Genomic DNA, 25,200 nt, shown 5'->3' with positions numbered 1-25,200 from the left:
GAGAATAACACAAGTGACATTAGTGCCAGATTGAAATAATAACTAGGTACACATTTAGATTAGTATTATTGTATCTATTTAAAAGCTTTAAGTTATGAAATTCTGCATGGAATTGTTTTTAGTGGAAAACAAAAAACCTTTTTTTGTGTAGCATGAACCTTTGTTGTGTAGCATGACAAGTAAAGCCATAGTGTAAGTAAGACAAGATAAATCAATGAACTTCACTGCATGAGAATCAAGCATATGTTTCAATAAAAAAAACACATCTTTCTGGGCTGTTCGTTCATTCCTCCTTTGATCCGGTATAATTCCTTAGTTAAAAAAAAACAACCCAAAAAAACAATTCATGCCGTGAATTGCAAGCGTCATTTAGTCCATAATTGATGTTGACTCTTCATTTTTATTTAACACCACTTATCCACTTGGCGTGCGCTTGAACTGCAATGTTCAAAATGACATTTGCTTTTTGCATTCATGACAAACATGAATTAATTAGAAGTCTTTGGCAGTTCTTTCTTTCTCTCTTTCCTGTTCTGTTGTGTTCCTCCTCAGTTGTGCTACTCAGTCTGGAACAAAGCAAGAAGACGTTGCCTGGCTGAAGCCGGTCAGACCCAATCAGATTCACAGTCAGCTAGCGCCTAGAGATGCAACATTCATGCCCAATAAACTCATTGCTTTCACATCGTCTCTGTCGGGTGGAAACCTCACATGTCCAAAACGGTTACCTTTCCAGGATTCAAATTAAAAAAGAGCACAAGTAGCAGATCTACAAGCTCAAATGCACGAAGCATAACATAGAGATAGAGTGGTAAAAGTAATGCTATATTTACTCATTTAGCTGGGGACCCCCTGGAAAACCCCTAAAAAAACCTAATTTTTTACTAATAATAATTAGCTTTATCCCCCCCATGTCAAATAAAGCATCAAATATTAATTTAAATATATTAGCATTGATTTTAAATTACTGGATATAAACATTGTTTTCTTGTTTTAGAAAACATTTGGTCATCCTATAGTTATACCGTACAGTAACTTGCATGTTGAGGAGAGCCCATAGGAGGCCAAAGTAAACCAAATATGTGAACCCATTAGAACCGGATAAGCATCCGTGTCGTTAGCTTTTTGTGTTGCTATTTAAAAATAAATAGCAGACGTACAAGAAGCTCACAGCGAGCATGCTATTTTTTAACATTTTTCTATTTAGATTTTTGATCAACAACTACACCAATTGCCTGTTATCTCTCCTTACGTACCAACGTAAAATACAGCATGGAATTGTGGACAAAAACAAAAATAAGTTTTGAGTCCAAGAAGCTAAATCTTATCAAATGGTGGTCTGTGGCTGAAATGCTGAATAAAAAAATGGACCTTGATATGAAAAGGGTTGAAAACCACTGGGTTAAAACATGGATGTGACAGGGAGAGATGCCTCCTGGTTGGCTGGATGGGTGCTCGGTCGGTCGGTCGGTCGGTCAGTCGGTTGTCGTTTTGGTATAGGAAGGGAGAGGGGGAGAGAGCGTTGTTGTCCGGGTGGGCCCTGAGCGATAAACAGACGTTTATCCCAGCCGTCAGCTGCCTCCTCGATTTACGGGGCGCCACCGATCGCTCCTGGAATCATCTGGCCCTTGTCAAACACGCGCAACGTCAGAGCAACGCTCAGCCGCCCTGGCAGGTCCACTGTGCAACCCGGAACAACCCAGACGGCAACTGTCCCTTTCTGGAATGCTAATGGCGTGATGGGCCGCGGTGTAGTGCATCCACTGTGGGGGGGGGGGGGGAGGGTTTATCAGACTGCCGCCGTGACCCGACGTAAACCGGAGGGCGAGGAAGGTGGGGCGACAACCATCGACATAATGTTTACTTCCACCCCCCCCAAATTGAGATTTTTTTTGTTAATTGATTATTATAATAATTACTTTTGATAATTGAAAATCTTTCAATTATTATTCTTAACTAGCTGATCTGACCTTTTTTCGTACAGTATACTGTATATACAGTATCTGAATCCCTGAAATGCTATATTAACACATTTAGCTGGGAACCCCCTAGCACCCCATCAAGCACTCTGGGGACCCCCTAGCACCCCATCAAGCACTCTGGGGACCCCCTAGCACCCCCCCATCAAGGACTCTGGGGACCCCCTAGCACCCCATCAAGGACCCTGGGGACCCCCTAGCACCCCATCAAGGACCCTGGGGACCCCCTAGCACCCCATCAAGCACCCTGGGGACCCCCTAGCACCCCATCAAGGACCCTGGGGACCACCTAGCACCCCATCAAGCACCCTTAGGGCCGATTCATACTCCTATTTTACCACTGTTTCGGCGCTGTAGTGCCGAAATGATTTCGGCTCGTCAGAAATTTTCAGTAGCACCGAAGAGCCGACTTTAGGACGGTACCCGCCCCCCCGAACCTCAAATGACGTCAAATTGTAGGCTCTACAGCGCCGAACCGACTTTTATTCGGCTCTAAAATAGGAGTATGAATCGGCCCTTAGGGGTTCCCGGACCCCCACTGTTCTGTATCTGTATAGGCTGGCTACGTGTATATATGGTTCTTATTGTATTCTGCATTAAAGTTGTATGAAATGGGCTATGATATTTGTCAGGTTTGCTTTTTATAACAATGTTGATGCTCAACTTATTGTAACTCATCTATTTCTATCGCATTTTAAGCAAATCTGAAAAAGGATGAGAAAGGAGGGAATATGTAAGATGTATGCAAAGCCAATCTACTTAACAAAAAGAAAAATGCATCAAATAAAAAGGTAAACAATAACACATATCATGACAAATACAGTACATTTCATCAGTGACATTTATGCTTTAGCAATAGCAGGACCAAAGAAAGAGCATTGAACAGTTCTGTACTTAACACGGAAACATTTACCTAAATTGCAATCAGCTTTGAAACGAACACCAGCCTCTTTCTGACTTCCACTGTTCCCTGGTGTTGTAGCGCCATCTGCTGCTAAACGCAGCACAATACAAGCACAATGTTGTGTATTATAACTAAACAATGTGAGGGAAAAGTTACAAAATATAGCTTAAAGAAATACTAAGAACTCAGTATAGGTTTCAGTTTCACGTCAACCTATACTGTAAGGCATGTGCAAATGAGTTAATGTAGGTCGGGTTACTTAAGGCAGAATATACTGTCATTTGTTTTTATTTTATTATTACATATTTATTATTTAAATCAGATTGGAAACCGATGGCAGAGAGAGACATGTCGCCCGGGAGTCAGATTAGAACCCGGGACCCTCGCTACCCTAAGGCCATGTGGACAGTGCATTAACTGGTTGAGCTACAAGGCAACCCACAATATCTATAGAGCTAAGCACTATATATAGTTGCACTAGCCAAGCTTGGATTGAGCTTTCTTATAGGGCTGGGCAATTAACCTGCAATATATCCAAACCGACATTTTAGAATCAATAACCCTAATCTTGCTCATATAGTTTAATCAAATAATCAAGAAGCAATCGGTCTTTTCTTATAAAAGTATATCAACGAATCAACACGAAATAATTCCAATAGTCTTATCAACCACTTTAGCCGTGTAGTACACTTGGGACAACAATTACGTACAATATTCACTTACAATGCGTCTGTCGGGTGGAAACCTCATATGTTCAAAACTGTTACTTTTTCAGAATACAAATTCAAACATAGCAAAAGTAGCAGCTTGTAGATCTGCTACTTTTGATGCTTTTGTGTGACGCACTAGTAAGATCACGTGGGGCGTTAATTATATATAATATATATAATTATATACTGTATGCATATATATATATATATACTGTATGTATGTATATATATGCATACAGTATATAATTATATATATATATATATATATATATATATTGGTATATATATATATATATATATATATATATATATATATATATATATATATATATATACCAATATATATATATATATATATATATATATATATATATATATATATATATATATATACCAATATATATATATATATATATATATATATATACTGTATGTATGTATATATATATATATATATATATATATATATATATATATATATATATATATATATATACCAATATATATATATATATATATACGGAAATATCCGATCTACAAGCTCACAACACAACAAGCTCATGCCCCATGTGGCTCGTAGATGGACTATTTTCACCACTCCACAATCGAGGCAAACGTTCGAAGGAATCGTGATCCTACTTTCTATTACTCAATTACAGTATGTCTCTCTCTCTCTCTCTGGGTGTATTAAACATCAGACAGTTTCTATGCACTCTAAACGGGGAAGGGTGGATCGGTGGGGGGTTGGGGGGTCAATTCCAAAAGCAGAGCAGCAGTATAGTATTATTGACCATGTGACAATGACGTGGTGAGGAGACTTCACAGGTCTACACACTGGAGGGAGGTGGGAGGGAGGGAGGGAGGGACTCGGGAGGGACGGATAGATGGATGGATGGGTGAGAGGGAGGGCTGGAAGCATGGCACGGATAGGGACAGGACAGGAAGACAGACTTACGTGATCTGACATATCCATTATACTTATATTTGGCTGAGGAGAAGTGCAAAGACAATATGGCAGGTTACATGGAGAAGAGAGATAATGACAAATGAACAACAGACATACATCTTGGAAAGAAATAACATCAGAGGAGAATGGAAGTTATATTTTCTAAAAGAAAGAAACGGAAAAACAAATACAGACAATTGTTAAAGACAGTGATGAAGTAGCATTTTTGGAAGTCATATATATATTCAATTTTTTTTAAATGGGGGGCTTTGGCTGTGAAAATACTAGAGCCCGATATATGGGTCATCATTAACACTTTTTCTGACGACTTCGGTATCTGCAGTTATGCCAGCGAAGTGTCCCAATTTTTTCAACCACTTTCTGTCCCTATAATTTGGGCACATCATTCTTTAGAAGAAGGAGTCGATCTACAAGCTCACAGGTTGTAGATTGACACATTTTCTGAATAAGGCTTAAAATAAATCAAAATCAGAAACTCGGATCAAGTTTTCAATTGATTAAAAACTTTTGCACTTTTTGCACGGTCGAAATCAGTGGTTTTACAATTCTCCCCAAAAATCGTCATGGGAAATTGTGGCATGGCTGTGGGTCGGGCTCTAGGAAAGACAGTATGCTGTTATGATGTCTACGGCGATGAGAGATGGAGTACAGTAGATGTTGGGTGAAATGGTCTGGAAACAGGCACAGCACACAGTGGAGGGGGGAAAAAGCCGTGCTTTTTTTTTTTTTTTACTTGGTTCAAATAAAAAAAGAAATAAAAAAAAGCCGGTTTCATGGAAAGAGTTATTTTTCGCCTGCATTTTTGCTCATGTTCTCCACAGTTGTTGGCGCAAAAATAGGGTGTTTCTCTTGTATAGCCTTATAGGATATACAGTACATAAAAAACGGATTAAACTCACAACAAGCAAGCTATATTTCATCCAGAGATCACTGAATAGTAGCTTAGTAGCTTAATGCCAGTTATAATGTGACCACACCATAGACAACCTATATAAGGAAAAAATATCCAAATGTCATTATGCTTTAAGTAGCATAGTTTTTTCTCTTTTTTTGTGTTTTGTATTGTATTGATTGCACAGTTAGGAGTGGACCCTCTGGAAAACGAGATACTATATCTCAATGGGGTGTTCCTAAATAAAGAATTTAAAACACCATGTGACATGTCAAACTAGGGGTTTTTCATGATTCTGAATCCCTTCCAAGACAAACTAGAGAATACAAGTATGGAATACAAAAATACAAATACTTAGGTGGTACCAAAATGTGGCTCGGCCCCTGGACCATATGAGCTCCCAGTCTCACCCGGTTCTATTCTGAAGCGATGATTTGAACCAACATCACAATTACCGTAATACCGTAGTAGTCTATCCATCTACCCTGACTGTGAGAGGATGTTGGGATCAATACAACTGCAGTGCAATGTGCACAATCATGTATACTGGAAGCACTGAAAACAAGCCAAACGTTTACAGCTCGGGACGCAAAAGATACACTTGGCGTCTGCCCGCCCCGGGACCCAGACTTACAAAAACAACATTCTAACAACGTAAGCCCTGTTTAGTAGTGAACATAGCAGATCTACAAGCTCACAACACAATGTGATTATTTTCACTATTAATTTGTTGTAATCTGTTGAAATATTGGTGTAAAAAAAAGTTATATGGTCAAAAATAAAGGGATATATTTACTCACGACCCATACAAAAACAAATGGGTCCCCGGCCCCGCCCATTGTTTGGGAGACACTGACTGGACTAGTCTGTGTGATGGTGACCCTTCCTGCCTTTCCCCGGAACGTCTCGTCCAATGGTAAAGGTCAGAGCAAAAGGCCCAGGGGTTGGCCTGTGACATGGACCTCTCAAACAGGGACCCACACCGGCTCTGGCATCTGTCTCTAGCGATCTGCCTGTGCCCAGAGAGTCAGCGTGGCTAACTGGCTAGCATGCGGGGGCAAAGCATCGCGGTGGCATAGCACAGAGGAGGAGAAAGGGGGTGGGGGGGGACTAAAGCCTGCCTGGTGGACAGGGGCTGTCAGGGCAGGTTTTGGTGACGGACCAGAGGCACTGCGAAAAAACATGAAAATGCAAATAATTTCCGTGTCAGGATAGATAAGTCCTCCACTAGTGACACACAGACGCGCACACACACGCGCGCGCACACACACACACACACACACACACACACACACACACACACACACACACACACACACACACACACACACACACACACACACACACACACACACACACACACACACACACAGGCCAGCGCACACACAGAGAGAGGCCCATAGGTCACACATTGACCTTACCTTCAGCAAACAGGCTCTTCCCAACTCCTACTGTCGAAGCTTTAAGCGATCCATCCCATAATAATGTCTCTCTCAGCTATATCCCCCATGAGTGGAACTGGCCCACAGCAACGGCAAGTCGCAGAGAAAAGCCCACAAAACTAGAGACACACTTCATAAACAAACCGCTATTACAGGCAGTTCACCCAATTTCGTTTTCAACCTATTTTCATATAATTGGTCCTCGAACTAATGCTCATTCTAAAATGGGCACCACACACCAGAGCTCAGGTCCATTTGGAACCTCCTCAAGGGACCCTCATTGTCCCTTTGAGAACCCTAAGGCCTTGGGATGCCTGTACTTATACACAGTATGTGCACTCTCTTAAAGAATGCAAATAAACAAGGGCAAGGATAACAGCAAAACCCTGATTCAACTTTTGAGGATATCACCTCTGTCAGGTGGAAACCTCATATGCCAAAATACAACTAAATGAGAAAAAGAGGTTGCGCAATGGTTTTCAGTGGAGACGTGCCAAACTCAAATCCAGTATATATCAAAAAGTAGGAATTTTTAAAAATCCAAAAAGGTAGCACATCCAGAAATTAAATAAATGGCGGACAAAGTACTCACATTTCCGTTTCTTTATTGGCACACACCAAAAAGAAACGCTTACGCGAGAGCTCTGATGAATGAAATGGAAATGTGAGTACTTTGTCCGCCGTTTATAATTTTTTTGGATGTGCTACCTTTTTGGATTTTTTTAAATTCCTATTTCTTTGATGCCCAAATAAAACTGGCACTTTTCAGGATTCAAATTTAAAAGCAGCAGATCTACAAGCTCATCTGCAAGATTAGAGCTTGTGGATCGGCTACTTTTGATGTGTGTGTGTGTGTGTGTGTGTGTGTGTGTGTGTGTGTGTGTGTGTGTGTGTGTGTGTGTGAGTGACGCTGTGGTGTGATATAAAGTAGGGCGTTAATTTATGAGAAAAAAATCTAATAAAATATGGAGATAAAAGGTTTCTGTCCGACAGACAGCGGCGATATGAAAATGGATCCGTTAAGGGTTCTCGGAGATGAAACAGCGCTCATTATTATTCTTGCTGTGTGCGGACATGCCAAGTTTAATCTGTATCCCGTCGTTCACCGAACCACTCGTATCGGCTCACGATATAAAAAGAAAAACGCTCATTAAAACACTGTACGCTTACAGCCCACAAAGACGCTCTTAAAACAGTTAAGGCTCACAGAGATTCACGTGGCTCCCATTAAAGAGGTGTATTACGTTTCAACTGACAGAAAAAAAAGACCACGGCATTGTGTATTTGTGTGGTCGGAGTAAATCTACCACCAGAACAGTGGTGGAAGAAGAAACTCACGCTTCTTTTTACTTAAGTAAAAAAAACTTGAGTAAAAGTACAAAAGTACCTTTAAAAGTATTAAAGAATAAAAATATACTCAAATCTTTCAAACGTTTTCAAACTTTTTCCGAAATGCTGAACCGTAAAATAGAGCTTAATAATCGGTTAATGTATGTTTTGTAGTAATACAATCTGCAATGAAACTAGTAACTAAAGCTGTCAAATAGTTGTAGTGGAGTTAAAAAATAACAGTATGAGAAAGCAACTACAAAGCAGAACGCCTGCAACATAACACTCCATATTAAAGCCAAGTCTCAAGGTACACGGCTCAACAATGTGGTGAACAGCCAGAGCACACAATAGATGTCCTTTTCACATAGTTTTATTTAGCTCTTGAAGTCGCCCGTTGCTCTGTCGGTAAATGAAACGATGTGAAAAGTGACATTTATTATTGTGTGCTGGCTGTTTTCAAAAGATGTTCAATACTGTGAAGTCAAAGTACAGAATTGTACTTTAAGTACATTACTTGTATTTGAAAATAGCCGATCTACAGTACTGTATAAGCTATATGTACAATCTAGTAATCTACAAGCTATATTTTTCTACTTGTTGTCGTAGAAATGGTCCCCATATATTTCTTTTTTGACAGCTTAGTTCAAGCTTGATTGTAACATATAGGACGGCCACTCGACAAGCCCTTCTGGGTTTTTTCCCCGGCACATCATGTTTTGATTTATACATTTATTTTCCTTTCATGTTAAATGTATTGTCTTTTTCTCACCAAACCAAACCTGACATTTTCTGCTTAACGAGTACTTTTACTTTTGGTACTTTAAGTATATTTTGATGCTAATACTTTAAAGTTAAGTAAATGTTGAATACCAATACTTCTTCCACCACTGGTTACTTCCCCCCCCCCCCCCCCCCCCCCCCCCCCCCCCCCACTGTACCAGACCATTATTGTATAGTAAGGACCTTTTTGAAAATCAATGGCAGGGTGCTATCCAAGAAAACAATTAGCCAACAACCCACAGCAGAGAAATGTGCTTCAGATGTACTAGAGTAAAGTCATTCCAGATCAACATGCCTTGTTCACTGTCTGCCAAAAGCAGAAATCCAGCAATCGCTGACTTAAGCCTGATTTATACTTCGTCATATGACAGAGAAAACAAAAACAGAAAAAACAAAAACAAACAAACAAACAAACAAAAAGATCTACAAACTCTTGTGTTGCATAAATCCAGCGCTATAAAGCACCGGGGATTTGGGAAAAGTTCTGAATTTAAAAAAAAGGTGAAAAGAGAGGAGGTGGCTTTCCTTGCAATCCATACAGGAGGTGAGCTAGAAGTGAGATCCTACAGTGGGGCACAGGGGCGAGAAGAAGTGAGATCAGTAACCATGTAATGGTCCAGTAATTGGTACCGGGGGGATATCAATGTCTAGCGAGACTACAAGCGGGGCCGAGCCAAACTGATCATGGCACGTTTGACTCTAATCTGGCCTGAGACGTCCCGGCGGTGCATGGGAGAATGTTGAGGAGGAAATCAAATCTGTATGTCTGATCCCAAGGCTTTGATAGCCGGGCCTGCTGCTGCCATGTCTAATTCACAGACAATTTAGTGGGGAGAAAAAGAACAAGAAAACAGAGTCTTCTCCTGCTGTCTTTAACCACATGTTACCTTTTCTTGATGGAGACTATATCCGTTTCCTATGTAATCCCCCCCAGGTTTGACCCTAAACCCACATGAACCCGAGCATCCCTATATTCCAAAAATGTCCTGTTTTCGGTATGAGATTTGGTATGGAGTGAAAAAAGGCGTATAGGCTACTGTAGTAGAGACGCATGTGTGTCAACAAGGTATATTTAAGGGTTTGAAGTCACTGGTTCTCAACGTCCGGCACGGGGACCACCAGGCGGTCCAAATGGACCCCGACAGGTCTGTACACACTACACTCTACAGTGCTTATTTAACTCGGAGTGTACACATTGAACCAAATGGACCCTTTTAATGGGTCCCGTCAGGGTACATTTTGGAGCCCTGGTTGTCCAAGGACCCCACTTTGAGAACTAGTCGTTTTTAAACGGTTTAACCCCAACCCCCGTTTGCCTTGAAGTCTGAAAGACGTGTGGCATCACCTCACATAATTCATAATCAGGTAAAAAAAAATATATATATATTGGTTTCCTTCCCCATCTAGATTTTAAATAGAGAATCGTTTTAAAATTTGAGATTTCCTGGTCGGTGGGTCATTTGGGCTGTGATCTACACTAATGAATTATTGCTCAATATTTTGTAAGCCTTAGAGCTGCTATGAACACGTAACAAAGTATCCAAGCCATTCACGTTTGGCGGAAAAACCTTCCAAACTACTTGAAATACTTGAAATGTACTGAAGTGTGCTGAGGAAAACTGCAGGGTGAATTCAGTGGTATAGGTAAATCCAAATAAAGGGACATCTGGTTAGACTGAAAAGAAATGGGGCAGAAACTGAAAACAGGGTTAGCTTGGAGGTTCTCCAAATTATACGTGTTAATTAAAACAAATAGTGTTCAAAGTAAAAAAAACAACAACACAAACAGGAGATCTTTTCATCAACAGACAGTAGAAATACTGCAGAATAAAATCCAGTTTAAAAAAAGTGAATAAAATAGCAAAATTCCATCATTGCACAGTATACACCAAACACCAAACTATATCCAAAAGCACTAGTACCTGACTGATGCAGCATGCGCTGGCCAAATATCTAACAGCTAAGCAGCACCACAGAGCAACAACAAAAACCACCTGACGCAATAAAATAATAGTTATATAATAATAATAATAATAATAATAAATATGAATAATACTAAAAGAAAATATCAAAAGTACAGCTAGATGATTAAATTAACAAATCAAAGTGTTAACCACTTAAACCCGTAAAAACGATCAACAAGCTCAAGCTTGTCGATCTGCTTTTTCCCAACAATAACAGAAAAAGACACTAGTATAAGGCCCTGTGGGACCCCGCTCAACCACATGGGGTTTAAGTGGTTAAATGTATCAGGTAGATCGCTACAAATACCAAATACGGAAGCCACAGCTACACAAACTATGGAGACACAAAACAACGGAAGCACGCCACATGGACGACCTTTACAAAGACACACACACACACACTGTCACACACACACACACACACACACACACACACACACACACACACACACACACTGTCACACACACACACACACACACACACTGTCACACACACACACCTTACGCTACAGGACCACGGCATGATACGCACGCACACGCGGCCACACACTCACGTCACACAGACCACAGTCGCACAGACCACACATCAAGGTTATTATAGTTAACTAAAATGTTTGGAATAACAAAAAAAAACAATTGAAGTTGTCTTACAAAAAATTAAAAATATGAAAAAAATTAAAAATAACTAAAACCAACTCAAATCATAGAGAAAATGTTCTTTGTAAACAAAACAAATGCGTTGTAAGCTTGTAGATCGGCTACCGTATTTTTGCTCTTTTTCAGTAAAATTTAAACTAAACTAGAAAAAAAATAAAATAAAAAGTAAACTAAAACTAAAACGAATAAAAACTGAGCTGAAAACAAAAAGGCTAAAACGAAAAGTTTTATAAATAAAAAAAACCTAATGGAAAAAAAACACAGCAAAAGTAGCAGATCCGTAATCGTTTCGAGAATCGTGGATCCGCCCGCTTTTGATGCTTCTTCTTGTGCCGCTTATTAGCATGATAAAGTATGGCCGTTAATTTATACGAGAAAAAACATAACAAAAAAACGTTGAATATGGAGATGAGGAAAGAAGAACGAAAAAATAAAGAAACCACAAAAACTATAATAACCTTGGAGAGCAACACACAGACAGACACACACGTAACAGCATGACGTTGGGGGGACGGGGGACGGTTGGCACTTACAGGCACGTATAGTGGTCGCGCAATCATGAACCGAGACAGAGGAAAGGGGGTAGGCCCTCTGAAGGGTGTCCATGTTACTATGTACACTGCCTGACATGCATGAGCAGTCTCGCTCTGAACGGCCGCAATCAAAACAACATGCCAGTTTCATTCGTTTGTAGACGGACATCTTGGCTACAGTCATGGGTTGGTTTTTTTGGGGGAGATGAGAGGAGAGGAGGAAAAGCAGCAGGTTATAATGGCAGAAGGAGAAATCGTCATCCAAGGGGGGAGAAGGGGATGGGGGTCGGTAGGGTGTAACTTCATTCATCAAAAGTGCAAGAAAGGCCCCTCCCTCGTCCCGATTCGGTGTACCCCCTCCCCCCCCCCCCCCCCCCCCCCCCCGGCTGGATTATTTTACTTTACGGGACCTTTCTGATAACCCCGCTCCTCAGAGTGCACGTTCACTTACTGTGGAGTGGTGGTTCTGAAAGTGGGGGTCCGGGCCAGGGACTCCCCCAAGAGTCCTCAAATGACTTGTGAGCTGGTACAGATGTGCTATTCTTACAAATAATCTTACATTTTACATTTTAACTACAGAAGAAAGAATAAAGGCACACTCAAATCTGTGCACAATCAATTTACCGGTATTCGCATGCTTTCGGTCTATACTGACCTTCTTCAGGCATTCAGACATTTTAACTACACAGATATTGTAATGTGGGACAGGGGGAGGATCCCTGGCAGTCAAAAGGGTAGATTATGGGCCAGGCTTTAGGTCTTAACATAATACTACTCTCACAGTGGGGTCCAGTAGTGACCACTTCCTTGAGAGGGTCTACCAAACAGGCCCTATACGGATCAAAATGTACACACACAGTAATGGGGGTCCTTGAAATAAAAAATAAAATAAAAAGGATTGAGAGACACTAGGTTTAACGTGTACGTTGAGTGAGTGAAGATGCTCAGGGGAATCTGTCAGAAAGGTTCCAGTACAGTAAAGCACCCAGCAGGACCAGGGTCCGAATCAGGACCGATGTGCAAGACTTAAGCATCCCGCACGCACACACCTGACCGTCTGGAGACCAGTACAACGTAGAAAACACAACACGCCACGACAGTGGTTCTCAAAAATGTCAAGGGCCCCCCATAACTCTGAGAGCCTACAAATGGAACCAAATTGACCCGTAAGGGTCCATTTAATTTGCTTCCATTTGTACACTCTCTGAGTTACAGACGTGTAAGGGTCCATCTCCAGCCCCCGTCAAGGAACCCTTAGGGTCCCTGGGGAGTGGGGACCCCACTTTGAGAACCGCTGCTCGAGGCTCTGCTTGTTGGAAAACCTTCCGTTCAGATACGCCGTGCTCTTGAGATTGTATGCCGAAATTATAATCTTTGTAATGGTCAATGTACAGCAATTGTTATGTCTTGTGTATACTCTGAGTATAAAACTACCGACATGGTCTCGAGAAGTCAGACTGTGTGCGCTGACACAACAGGTCATTTATGCCATAACAAAGTCAAAAGGCAGAAATATGACAGAGTGGGGGGGAGGGGTTATAGTGGAGGGTGGGCATTCAGGGAATAGAAGAGGCATGACAGAGCAATGTCAGCAGCAAAATCTCAACAACAAAAGGTTTTCATAAACATTCTGTACATTCTGTCGCCCTTGTGGGTAAAGGGTGTGATGCACGTACCTGTATATCCCCCATCATGCACCTGTGGTGGGACTAGCGGCCCTGTCCATTGGATCACACTACTCACTCTACAGGCTCTAGAGGCCTGTCTGTCAGGGACATGCTAGCAGTGTGAACAGCAGTTTTCACAACTCCTGCTCCCCAAAGGATAAACTGCATTCACGTGCAATGCATGCATGCATGCGTGTGAATGTGTGCGCGTGCGTGCATACGCGTGCGTGCATGCGTGTGTGTGTGCGCGCGCGCGCACACACACACACACACACACACTGTGGCGCTTGTGCGTGTGTGGTGGGGCTGCGGGGTGCATAGCCGTGCAAGTGTCAAGAATGCAGTAATAAGTTATCTATGTCAAAGTACTCAAATTATGCCCGTTTTGTGGCAGTAGTTTTTTTGTAAAATGTGTCCACTAAGCCTGATATGCATCTATTTGGCTTATTTTCCTAAACAAAAAAGGACACAATCACAGCCACACCCAGGCCAGCCAGTTGCGTCTGGTTTCTTAGTGGGTGATACTTTTGATCCAGCCATCCTTTTTAACAGGCTGGCATGGAAACGCTGACACATACTGTACGAAGTGACAATGTTAGTCTGTGATGGTGCTTTGATCATCTAACAGTTCGAGTGCGAGTGCGTGTGCGTGTGCGTGTGTGTGTGTGTGTGTGTGTGTGCATGCGTGAGCGAGCGTGCGTGCATGTGCACAGCCCTCAGTCCAGGGTGGACTGTTACACTGGGCACAAACAGTCCCTGGTCCCCATTCTCTTATGGTGCCAGGCGGCTAGCTAGGGTGCAAAATGACACCAGACCAACTCTGTCTGGCTGGCACTCTCACACCTTATTATTGTCTGTGGGAGTTGTTTCTTAAGAGGTTACATTTCCTTTTCTGGCCGAGGAGAGAATGGGAAGCGCCATGAGTATGAAGTCATGAGCTGGAGGCATCAGGGACTGTTGTTAGTGTAGCATTGTTAGTGTAGCATTTAACAAGCAAGCAGAGGAAGGCGGCTTTGGGCATAGCAACTATAGGGGAGGTTGCATTGCAACCGTTTACAAAACATACATGAACCTTTTGGGAAGAAGCAGCAAGGCTATCATTTCATGCTGAAATCCATTAAGCATGTTTTTTCGGGGCTGGAAGTTTCATGGTATGTCATTATGTGGGCTATTAATGCGTTGGGAGAGCGATATGGACAACACAAGACGCACAACCCACAATGTGTTTGACTCGTGAGCTGAGAGTGTCCGTTTTGGGACATTTCTTCCAGGATGATTCAACATGACCACTGCTCTGATCTAACTAGAAATTAAATAACTGGAGTTGGAAGAAAAACATAGTGAACTGAAATAAAAAATGAAAATAAGAACTGTACAAATCTAAGTATAATGAACAAAAACCGTAGAGAAAATGTCCTAAGATATATTCTTCGTCAGTGTCCAAAATTCGTCTTTAGAGACAGTGAAAATACTGAAAAAACGACCAGGGTACTACAGCATGCTAGCTGAAACAGAACGTAGGCTACAGCATCAGAATCAGGGCACCATGTTGAATTAGAAGCATGTTCCAAACAGAGCACCGCTCCGGTGGGTCCTCCCAAAATTGCAATCTAACCTATTCAGCAGGAGTGCAAGGAAACGATGTACCCCCCCCCACCCCCGGCCCGTACCGAACTGACACACAAAATCACCACGAATGAGTCGAGAACAACAACTGGTAGCTTTACGAGGAGTAATTGAATGCACAACACAAAGAGCTGTTTTCCTCTGAAAGACAGGATTTGTGTATGGACACAATACCTTACCGAACCGCAAACGAAAAGAATGAAAGAATACAAATAAAAATCTCTGTATCATGTTGTCTGGTTGAAATGTGAAGACACAGTACACAGAGACACATTCACAGTACATTTGTGTCATTGCATTCTTGCTGAATAGGTGACAGAGAGGACATGATTATCAGTATCTAGTATCTACTCACAGGACTCTGGCATGGTACTACCATCTAGTGGCAATCTAATGCCATGGCAGCTACTATTATGCAAATACCTTTCTCCCAAATAGTTTAAAAAAAAACTGTCTAGAATTGAAATGCACAGGGCTGGGGTGATGACATTTCAATTCTGAGGCACTCATGATCTCTGGAACCTAAACTGTAACTGGCCGAGTGTTTTGTAGGAGGGGGCGGAGAGATCACCGTGAAAGGGCAGAATGTGGGTGCGTGTGCATGTGTGCGTGTGCACGTGTGTGTGTATGTCTAGGGGGGGACCAGATTGTTTTGATTCTGTTTTGGCGATCTAGCTCATTATAACAGAGCATTTTTTAGACCTTCCCACAAGAACACTTTCTGCTCTCTGAAAATACAGCAGCGTGCAAAATCTCCTTTGACACCGAGCAGATAAATCTAAATCTCAGCGGTCCGTCCGTGTCCCCCCCTCCGTCCCCCCATTTCTCTTCTTGGATCCCCCTAAATGTATGAGTAATGCTAGCAAAATATCAATATCTGAGTTGGACTTTTCAGATTTTCACCACAGTTGCTCTTCTACTTTCCCCAGTGAGTGTGATAACAGGACGGGCTAATGACATAAGACAGACATAAGGCGTTTTCAATACCAAAGTATCAGATTGGTTCAGTGGCCAGTGCTGGACAAGGTACGTAGACTACTTGAGTCCAAGTGCAGATCTTACTCAACTACAAGTGAAAGTTGCCCAGTCGAATTTGTACTCAAGTTAAAAGTTAAAAGTGCATGCTTCTACATTAATTATTCAAACAATTCAAAGATTTTCTAGAAACAAAAACAAAAAAAATATATATATATATATATACTGTGTATATATAGGTCACAATGCATCGCACAATGAATCTTGTAGATCAGCTTTTCTTTTTTGTGGTTAATTCCTAATGGTGCGTTGTCCTTTCATAGAAAGCGCTGTGGAGTCAAAAGTACAACCCCTTGCCTTTGAAATGTAGTGCAGTGAAAAGTGACAAAGTAAACGTATCCACAAATGCACTCAAGTAAAGTACTGTACATAATGATACTCAAACGATGCACTTGAGGGGCAAAGACTCAAGTGAATGTACTTAGTAACTGTCCACCACTGTATAATGACCAAACTGTTAGGGAAGTCTGTGTGGGCACGTAGGCTTTTCATCCCATTAACCACTTCAACCCCGGCACCCGAATTGTGGGGAAAGTCAGCCGAAGGTATAGCCTGATCGACAAGTCAGCCAACTGTCTGACAAGCTCACGACGTGTCGCATTGTGATCTTGTCGATCTGCTGTTTTCAGAGAAAAGCATTCCCCACAAGAAACTAGCATGGAGCCAACCACACATGAGGTTGAAGTGGTTAAAGTCACACTCTAGTTTTCTCGTCACATCCAACAACTCAGAACAGAACATCAGCTGACTGTGTGTGAGCCAATAATGGAACAGCTAGGGGGAAAAAGGGCTCAAGGCTGGATGCGAGTTTGGATTCTGCTGTGTTTTTGGATTTTTTTTGTTCTGGTTCTGAGAACAAAGTGTTCGAGATGAGAGGCAAGGGGAGAGGGATGCAGAAGCTACACTGGTAAAACATGCAACATAGATACAGTTTAATAAAACTAGTGGCTGAAGAGGAGGAAGAGGAACAAAAAAAACACTTGCACTGCACTCTGGGTTAATAGGAACCCGTTTTGTCTTTTTTCTTTCTTTTTTTTACTCACAATACATCACTATCAGTGTGCAGTTAAAATAAAGAGGGTGTTTTTCCAGCAGGGCAGCAGAGGGGAGGAAATACATCAAAAGTGTGTCAATGATTATAAAGAAACATACACACATATTTAATAATAATAATAATAATAATAATAATAATAGAAAATAGAACAGAACTTATTACAGAAGAGAACATTACAGTAGGACAATCTTCCATTGAAATAATGGAAGTTATTAAAAAAAAAAAAAAAAAAAAATTCACGATAAAACATCATGTAGGACCACATGACCCTGAGAGCATGAGAGTGAAAGTAATATGTATAGTTTGTGCGGGATTGGGGGGTCTTGGGGGGGGGGGTGGGTATGAAAGCATGGGAGTGTGAAGATACTCACGTCGTTTGCATCCACACTTTTTGATCCGTTTGGGGTCCGTGATGTCGTCATGACAAGCTTTGCAGTAGAAAAATGCTCTGGAGGAGACAGCGTAGAATGTTTAAAGGTGTCCGCTACACATTAACCCATTTGAGTACGATTCTACAAATGTCTTCTAAATCCTGACAGTTTTCTGAAAAAAAACCTATGTTTCTGTCAGTCGTTTTCAAACATTATCATGTCAAGGAACCCCAAATATATGTAATTGGCTGCCGACCCCCATCTGAAAATATGTAGTTCCAGTGACCCCCCCCCCCCCCCCCCCCCCCAAAAAAAAAGCAAAGATTTGAGTTAGAACGCTCGCTCTGAAATAATATATATTCAAAGATTTGCGCCACATTTTCACGATTTGTCAAACATAGCAGGCCTACAAGCTCAAAGAGCGGCACTCGGTGCTGCCCACAGATTTGAGCGCTGTCAGCTGTCAGATGGGGGGGGGGGGCCCCCTCCGCAAGCCCTTGATCCAGTAAGTACGTAAGAAAATAAGTAGATCCCGAAAAAGGCTGATTCACCAGAACACAGATGTTTTTAATTTTTTTACCTTTTTACTTCTTTGGCGTCACTGGCGATAAAGAATCCCAGAGTTCCCTCCTGCATCTTGACGTTGTTTCCCGGGTTGATGAGGATGCTGTGGAGTGGAAGAGAGATGAGCCCATGAACCTCGGAGCAAGGCACTAGTAGTGCAACAACACAACACCACAACGTGCTAATCAAGAGGAATGGTACACACACTTCTTCTGGAAGAAAAAAAAATGGCTTTATAGAATCACACATGGCACTGGCACAGGCACTGGCGATTTTATAGAAATGATTGACCAGCCCATCAGGTTTATTGATTCATTGATATTTCCTGCCAACTACCCCATATTACACTAAAAATAAAAAATAAACTGACTGAAGCTATCAAGAAAAATTATCGTCTACCTTTAAAAAAAATAAAAATAAAAAAAAGCTATGACGACTAAACCTAAGCCTAACTATTGTCAATTTTGTCAACAAATAAATGTTAGGAAGGGACTAGTAGAGAAGAGATCCAGTAGAACTAAAAGACATTTTATGTTGGGTTACTCTCGGGTGTTGCGCTCTGAAAATAGAAGATATACAAGCTCACAACGTGTCGCGCTGTGACGGGTTGTGCACTTGTAGATCGGATATTTTCAGCATGCAACCAAGTGAAAATAATTAGCTCAAGATTTGTCATGTCATCTGAGGCTACACTGCACTGTACTGTATTACAAACACACCTGTGCTCCTCTTTGATTTTGGGCTTTGTTACGTTACTCACACGTATACTGTACAAAATGCAGAACGACATGACAGTCGGTCAATTGTAATTCTTCTCTTATAGAAGGGTGACGATAGGGGAGGACAGGGGTAGAAAGAATTAAAATAGTTGGCCATGGGAGTGCTTAATTCTCATCATTCAGATCCAGGCTTCTATAGTCAAACAGAAATGTGGAGGCCAGACTGGCCACTTAATAGACGTTAGCAGTGCAGAATGTGTTAATGTTGTTACCTGAATTAGTATTGACAGGGGAATGCAAGGGAATGAACAGCCCGTGGTCTGGTCTAGTTCTGATGTCTGTCGGCTCTTATCTCCATAATTTAAAATTCGGTTGTTGTTTCGTAAATTAGTGCCCTATTGGATCGTACTACAATGGCACACAAAAGTAGCAGATCCACACGCTTTTGAGCTTGTAGATATGTTACTTTTGGCTAATATTGAATTTGACTCCAGAAAAGTAACACTTTTGCACCCGACAGACGATAGGAACAGGGCATTGCTCTACTCTGGTTTGCAAATTCCTACAGTATACAATATACAGGGTATGCGCATGCATACAGTGAGTGGCAAATCGAGTGGCAAACTGAGTGGCAGAGTGGGTTTAACATCGTTTAATGCAATCAGATAGGACTTTTCTGTTTGGATGTACTGTATGGGCTACCAAAGCCAGAAAGTAGTTTTTTGCCACTCAGTGGGCATTCCTGCATAGCTTCCGGGTATGATGGTGATGTCACGTGCATAACCTCTATTATATTCCAACGAAACAGTAAAGATCTTCCAGCAAGTATATTAGGCTGGATTTAGTCACTCTCTCAATATACAGTGGATGAAAGATTTATTTAATTTCTCTATTTAATTTAAATTAACTTAAAGGGACTGGCTGTATCATTCCCCATTAATTAGATTGAGACAAAGATTAGACAAGAAACACACATACACATATACAGGTGCGCACGCACACACGCACTCGCTCACACACGCTCGCAGTCAAAAACCTCATATTGTGAGCAACAAGGCAAGCATCAAAGAGGAAACTAAGTGTCATCGCAGGCAGTCAGCGGGGAACAGTAACTACGTAAACCCCTGTAGTCTTACTTATAAGAGTCTACACCAAATCTCATCTACAAAAAAACAAAACAAAAAATAGGCTCCCCTACAGTCCCAGAATATGGATACTGGGGTTCAAGTGGTGATTGATTCTTTTTTTAATTATTTTTTTTACTATGAAAACCTGCATATATGGTCACACCTTGTGCCTCATGACACACTCCATTTATGGCTGTCTCCATATGCAATAGATGAACCAAGTTGGTACAACACATGGATCTCCATATGTGGAGCTGACTATCATCACCTCGATATATGAAGATCACCCATACTGACATACTAGATCTGCATATATGGAGCCGGCCAGCAACTCTACATCTGACCTCACTGACACCAGATTAATAGTTTAACTTTAACTTGACTTTCACTCCACTACCTTTGAAGCCATACACTACATTTCTAGGGAGGGGGAATTTATGATTTAAGAATTACGAATGAACTGTTTATTGGCTCTTTCGAACAGTAAAAATAGCAGCTCTACAAGCTCAAAAAGGGTCGAGGAGGCCTTTGTGAGCTGCCATTTTCACTATTATTATTAGCAGTGCCTTCATATTACTTAAGAGAAAATGCACTTTGTAATTTGTAATTTTTTAGAACTTTTATTTTTTATTATATATATTTTTTTTTAAGCAAGTATGCTCCAGTACTTTTAACTCGAGTACAAATTTTGACAAGAGCCACTTTCACGTTTAGATGAATACATAATAATTTATCTTGACTCATATCAAGTACTGGTGGGGTTTGAGTACTTTTGTCCACCGCTGCATGCAGTTGTACCAGACAGACAAGTTGTGAGAACAAACAGCGGTCAAACAGAAAGGCATAGCCACTGCAGAACATTACAGATATAGAGGGACAGACAGATACTGTAGATAGACACGTGTGTGTGTGTGTGTGTGTGTGTGTGTGTGTGTGTGTGTGTGTGTGTGTGTGTGTGTGTGTGTGTGTGTGTAGATGCAGACGTTCGCAGTAACTTCTGTGCAGTTCGACTGTTTCCCCAAAACACCAAACTGACAGATAGTGACACTTAATAAAAACATCTACTCGAGAGACGTACACACGGAAGATGTGATGCAATGAAAGGATACAATGGAATGTGACTGTCGAACAATAATTAAGCTTATTCATTTTCATCTTGCATCAACTCAAAAAAGCTATCCAAATCAAAACAGGCCCATGCCTTTCCTATTATGTTACCTAATGAAGGACGGAGGGGTCATTCTATCTATATCTAATGGATCATAGTAGATGCGTTAAATGTGTTAAATCATGTCTAATCGTGATCCGAAAACTATAAAAAACACAAAGTAGGGCTGGGCAATCGCTTAGTTTCGAGCTTGTGGATCTGCTACTTTTGATGCTGAAAACAGAAAATGTAAAAATACAGAGATATGAGGTTTGTTTTATATTAATTAGACCAATAGGACCTGTATTATACTTTGTTGTGGAGTGTTTCCATACAAAAACAGCTGATCTACTATTTGATGTGTTGTCGCCCCGCCCTATCATGACGTATACTGCTATGATTAGGACAGAAAAAAACGTGCACAGTAAGGTCATTAAGCTGGACAAAGCTGACGTTGGAGGGTAAACAAACTGAGCAACACTGTGGAAAATTTAAAGTGAGAGTAATAAGTGAGAGAAGGACTGGTAACGGGACAAAAACAGACAGAGACATTGGATAAAGGAGGTAGGTATGGTAGGTAGGGTAGGTATGGCGGAGGAGGGTGAATGTGTGACCTTGTTACACCGACAACAGCAAAGACAGAGAAAACAGCACACCAACACGACAAACATAATCCAATTTAAACTATCCTCTCTCTTCCTGCAAAGAAGTTAGTGCATTAGGCACAAGGGACACCATGAAGAGAAACAAAATAATTAGAAAAAAAGACCCGTTTGGAGATAGCGGTCGGAGGAAAAAAAAGGTCCTTGGGGGAAACCCCCCAAAGTCAGAGGCCTGATTTATACAGAGTTTGTGCACCGGACGGAAGTAGACTATACGAAGCTCACAGCACATCGCCATGCAGCGTGTTTTCAGCTTGTGGATGTGGACCCGGCAGTTTTTTTGGCACGCGAGACAGGGCACGTAACTCAGTATAAATCAAGCTAGAGGCTTTTAAAGTGATGGCGATTGGGTGGAACTTTGGAAGTGAGATAAGGTAGAGAGAGGGCATACCGCTTTCGGCTTCTTCTGCAAGGGGAAAGAATCGCAAATCAAACAGTTGTTATATGAACATAAAAAGGAAAAAATGAGAATATATATTCAACTTTGTATGACTGCTATGGTAGTTACAGTAGATAGGGCAGTACTGTTTGTGTGGTGGTTGACTAAAGATATGCAAATTAGTATAATGTCGATCCTCTGGATCCTTGAATTTACACAATTTTTGCAAAATTACTCCATTTCAAATAATCTTCATCCTCTGACAAGATCAGCCCTGATCTTGTCAGAGGATGAAGATGATTCGCCAACACTCCTGGATCCTGCAGGACTCCTGCATTGTCATTTCTCCTGGATTTGGTATCAGAGTCCCAAAATTCACCAGAACACAGGAACTTACTGTAGGTTTCTGGGAGAGGACCCCCATGGACCCCCTCTGGGCAGTGCATGCAATTATACAGGGATGTTCAATTAAATATTAATGAATGGTTATTATTAAAGATGGGTCTTACATTGCTTCAGTCATCATATCAGTTTCTGTAGGCCTTTGTTTTGTGTTTTAATGGCTGAAACTGTACCCATCATTTTCCAATCCTAGTAAAGCAAGCCTGACAAAAGTGTCAAACTCAAAAAATTCACCAGAACACAGGAAATTGCATCTACTCTGTTAAATAGTTTCTGGGGGACGACCCTCAGATTTGGGTGGGGTGGGGGGGAAGCACACCGAAAAAAGCACAGTCCAATGTTGGCAGCCCTGGACAAGAGGACGATTAAATCAAATGGCACTCAGAATACTGGCACAATCTTCCATAGAGGGAAAGAACATACAAAATCATACTGTATCAACTAGTGTCTTGTGTTATTGTATGTTTGCCTCATGATCGTGTACAGCACTTTGGTTGACCTTCTGGTCTTTGTAAATGTGCTCTAGAAATAAAGTTTGATTTGATTTGATTTGAACTATCAATATGCTTATGCAGATAAATGTTATGTCACTGAGTCAGGCAGCTGAGGCCATATTATAACACTGTATCAAAATATATATTAAAAAAATGCATGCATACAATTTCCAGATGCAAGCAACAACATCCTTGATAGCAGTAGTAGCAGGAGTATAAACAGATGTTGTGTATGGCCTATATGTAGTGTTGCACCGGACTGCTTTGTGTGTGCTGCTCTAAACTTTACAGTAATCATGGTAAAAGGAAAAAGTGAAAACAGTTAACTAGAGAGTAGAGACTAGGTAAAACAAAAAAAGTTGAGAGTGAGAATGAATGCAACTTGAGAATTATGGGAATAGCAGACTAAAAGATCCCAACTGTTTTTGAGTTTGTAGGTCTGTAAAGTAAGATTTGGGAAGATTAAGGTTAATTTAGTAAGCAAGGGTGGGGATTTGGCAAATTGAGGCTACTGAAAAACAGTGTTTGATGTTATCGTTGTTACGTCGTTGATTTTTAAATTGGTGGTTAGAAAACAAAACTGAACAGGGGCACAGCTACGGGTGAGTCTAGAAGAAGTCTAAAGAAATACTTGACATGAATATTCAAGTTGATAAATTAAGTGTTCATTGTTCAGGCATGGTGTTTATCCTGATTCCTGTCAGAGGGTCAACAAATATAAGGGTATATTTATATAGCGCCTTTATCCAAGGCGCTTTACATTACATTCACCCATTCACACACACTGGACAAAGCTGACGCACCAATGGCGGCGGAAACCAAGGCACCAACCAGCACATCAGGAGCAATTAGGGGTTCAGAGTCTTGCTCAAGGACACTTCGACACCAACTCTGGGGGAGCCCAGGTTCGAACTGGTGACCTTGCGGTTACCATCTGGCAACTCTACCCCTGAGCCCAGGCATGCAAACAGGCCCAAGGTGAAAAAGGTGACAGTGTGCGGGGCCAACGCTGTGCCGCGGGCAAAACCGCGGCGCAAATCTTTTAAGCGTTTATCGGTACTAAACCCACTTTGGGGGGGGGGGGGGGGTGTCATGGGGGACAGTATATACTACACTGTACTAGCCCTCCTCCCGGCCTGTGTGTCTGTGTGTTAGGCTGTGCAACAGTGACACTTGGTGGTGAACAAATGCTATAACGCTATGTTTCGTGCTCGGACACAGCCAGGGACCCAGGGACACAGCCAGGGACAGACCCAGTGACACAGGGGCAGCCAGGGACAGACCCAGTGACACAGGGACAGCCAGGGACAGACCCAGTGACACAGGGACACAGCCAGGGACACATCCAGGGACAGACCCAGTGACACAGGGACAGCCAGGGACAGACCCAGTGACACAGGGACAGCCAGGGACAGACCCAGTGACACAGCCAGGGACACATCCAGGGACAGACCCAGTGACACAGGGACAGCCAGGGACAGACCCAGTGACACAGGGACAGCCAGGGACAGACCCAGTGACACAGGGACACAGCCAGGGACACAGCCAGGGACAGCCAGGGACAGACCCAGTGACACAGGGACACAGCCAGGGACAGACCCAGTGACACAGGGACAGCCAGGGACAGACCCAGTGACACAGGGACACAGCCAGGGACACAGCCAGGGACAGCCAGGGACAGACCCAGTGACACAGGGACACAGCCAGGGACAGACCCAGTGACACAGGGACAGCGAGGGACAGACCCAGTGACACAGGGACAGCCAGGGACAGACCCAGTGACACAGGGACACAGC

At 41.9% G+C, this 25,200-nt stretch overlaps 1 protein-coding gene across 11 annotated transcripts in view; it reads right to left on the bottom strand.

Annotated features, from left to right (window-relative positions):
- Positions 1 to 25,200, bottom strand: part of LOC308328683 (calcium-activated potassium channel subunit alpha-1a) — a 223,450-nt gene that overhangs the window by 40,615 nt on the left and 157,635 nt on the right. For 4 of the 11 annotated variants that reach the window (XM_080782710.1, XM_080782713.1, XM_080782716.1 and 1 more), the window contains exons 17-20: positions 18,491 to 18,577; positions 17,911 to 17,987; positions 4,546 to 4,578; positions 2,890 to 2,970 (exon numbers count right to left, since the gene is read on the bottom strand). In XM_080782710.1, the coding sequence (XP_080638836.1) occupies positions 2,890 to 2,970; positions 4,546 to 4,578; positions 17,911 to 17,987; positions 18,491 to 18,577 (278 nt within the window). The remainder of the gene's footprint in view (positions 1 to 2,889; positions 2,971 to 4,545; positions 4,579 to 17,910; positions 17,988 to 18,490; positions 18,578 to 25,200) is intronic. The other 7 variants (XM_080782715.1, XM_080782720.1, XM_080782712.1 and 4 more) reach the window with 2 other exon arrangements.

Source organism: Protomyctophum bolini (genome assembly GCF_963924005.1).
Source record: "Protomyctophum bolini genome assembly, chromosome: 14".
Lineage (NCBI taxonomy): Eukaryota > Metazoa > Chordata > Actinopteri > Myctophiformes > Myctophidae > Protomyctophum > Protomyctophum bolini.
Note: the sequence above shows the minus strand (reverse complement) of the source record. Positions and strands in the feature narration are given on the sequence as shown.